The 1,710-nt window shown below is 56.8% G+C and overlaps 1 protein-coding gene across 1 annotated transcript; it reads left to right on the top strand.

Moving 5' to 3' along the window:
* Positions 1-503: 503 nt before the first annotated feature.
* VDBG_03696 (hypothetical protein) lies at positions 504-1,633 on the top strand (the record flags this gene model as incomplete). The annotated part of the gene is made up of 2 exons (XM_003005697.1): positions 504-891; positions 1,351-1,633. 2 exons carry the CDS (start codon positions 700-702, stop codon positions 1,624-1,626), a joined length of 468 nt encoding a protein of 155 aa, XP_003005743.1.
* Between the last annotated feature and the right edge of the window lie 77 nt (positions 1,634-1,710).

Below are 1,710 nucleotides of genomic sequence, written 5' to 3'. Positions count from 1 at the left end.
TATTGAGGGGAGTTCACCGCTAAAAAATATCCAATGTAGGCCGGATCACCAGCAAGGGAGGAGAAAAGAGGTTGATTTGACGTGTAACCCACGGGACCTTTTAGGCGGCGAAACACCTTTCACAGAGTAGCTGTTCCGAGAAAGAAATCTTGGGGTTCAAATGAGCGGCTCCCTGCTTCATGAAGTGGGGAAGGATGGTGTTGAAAAGGCAGGAGCTTTGGAAATAAAAGATTCTGGCGGGGGAGCACCCTCTCCCCCCCCCCGCGAGTAGTGGCAGTGGCAGTGGGCACACGTAATTTTTTCCCTCCTCACCCCCCTGGTGGCCCTGATGGCCCTGGTGGGCTGCACCTGCCGAATTTTCACGCGCGCCTCCAGGTCGTTTTAGGCGCTGCGCCCAGCCAGAGTGCTACTGATCCCAAATCACCCAGCAGCCCCGCCGGCCTGCCCGATAATACAAAACCAACCCCCCGCCCTTCCGTCAGGCCCCTCCCCCCGTCCCAGTTCTCTCCCCCTTCACCACCAAATTTCCAGGCACTCACGCGCCCCGAGACTACCGCTTTTACTACCCTCTCTCCGCCACGACATTAATTCTTCGTCGCCTGAGACCACCATCTCAACCAGCGTCAACTTACAGCGCTTCTCGCACTGCACCCCGCACACCACACCTTCGCGTCACGACTAGACACACCCACTCTCACAATGGCACGTCCTACTAAGAAGCAGATGGAGGAGGCTAAGAAGTCCGCCGCCGCCTCTGCTCCCATCGTTGCGCCTGCACCTCTCCCCATCGCCATTCCTGCCGTCCAGCCTGCTCCCCTTGTCGCTCCCGGCCTGGTTCACCAGCAGCCTCGCCACATTGACCCCGAGGGCTTCATTCGCGTTCGCGACTCGGTAAGTCACAAGTATTTTCACTTCCTTCTGCCAACCATCAATCACTGGCCACACCCGCCCTCCACAACACGCTGTGTTGTGTTTTGCTGTAATGCGCAACTGGCCTGATACATCACTTTGTTTGTCGTTGGGATTCATGACCTCTCGTGTGCTTGGATTTTCTTCGCTTTCCCTCTTGTTTTTTATTCTGTCTTGTCAAGTCAGAACCGGAGAAGAAGGGAACGAGACGCGTCTGGTTATTCTAGTGCACGGGAGGGGAGCCCTGTCTTGTTTACAGCGTCACGTCCCATTCGGGCAATTGTGACTCCCCGCGTTTTTTCCCGCTGGAGCTTTGACCCACCTACCCAGTCCACTACCCGACGCTCCCACCAGAGCTCCCCTGTATAGCGCGTGCCACGGCGCACTCACCATGAGCCTGACGAGTTATTCATTGCCCCAAGTGCTAACTCATACCCCCAGGTCCATCAGCGTCTCCTCACCATCTTGGAGCTCATCAAGTCGTTCTCTGTCGACTACTACCGCCAGACCAACCTGCTTCTGGGCGAGTCCGCTAATGAAGGCATCCCGGGCATTGATATCCCCATTACCAACCTTGAGCATGCCGCCCAGCACCTCGTGGGCATCAACGGCCTGATGCAGGCGGGCCCTGAGAATGGCGCCCCCCATCGCAGAGAAGAAAAAGGAGCGCAAGAAGCGCACCCCACGACCCCCAATGCCCCCAAAGCGCCCCCCTGACTCCCTATTTTTTTGTATATGTAAAATGGTTCTTCCCATCATCTCCAGCGATTTTTGGCACCCGACGCCCCCCAAGGTGCTGTC

This window comes from Verticillium alfalfae, genomic scaffold (genome assembly GCF_000150825.1).
Source record: "Verticillium alfalfae VaMs.102 supercont1.4 genomic scaffold, whole genome shotgun sequence".
NCBI classification, from domain to species: Eukaryota; Fungi; Ascomycota; class Sordariomycetes; order Glomerellales; family Plectosphaerellaceae; genus Verticillium; species Verticillium alfalfae.
Note: the sequence above shows the minus strand (reverse complement) of the source record. Positions and strands in the feature narration are given on the sequence as shown.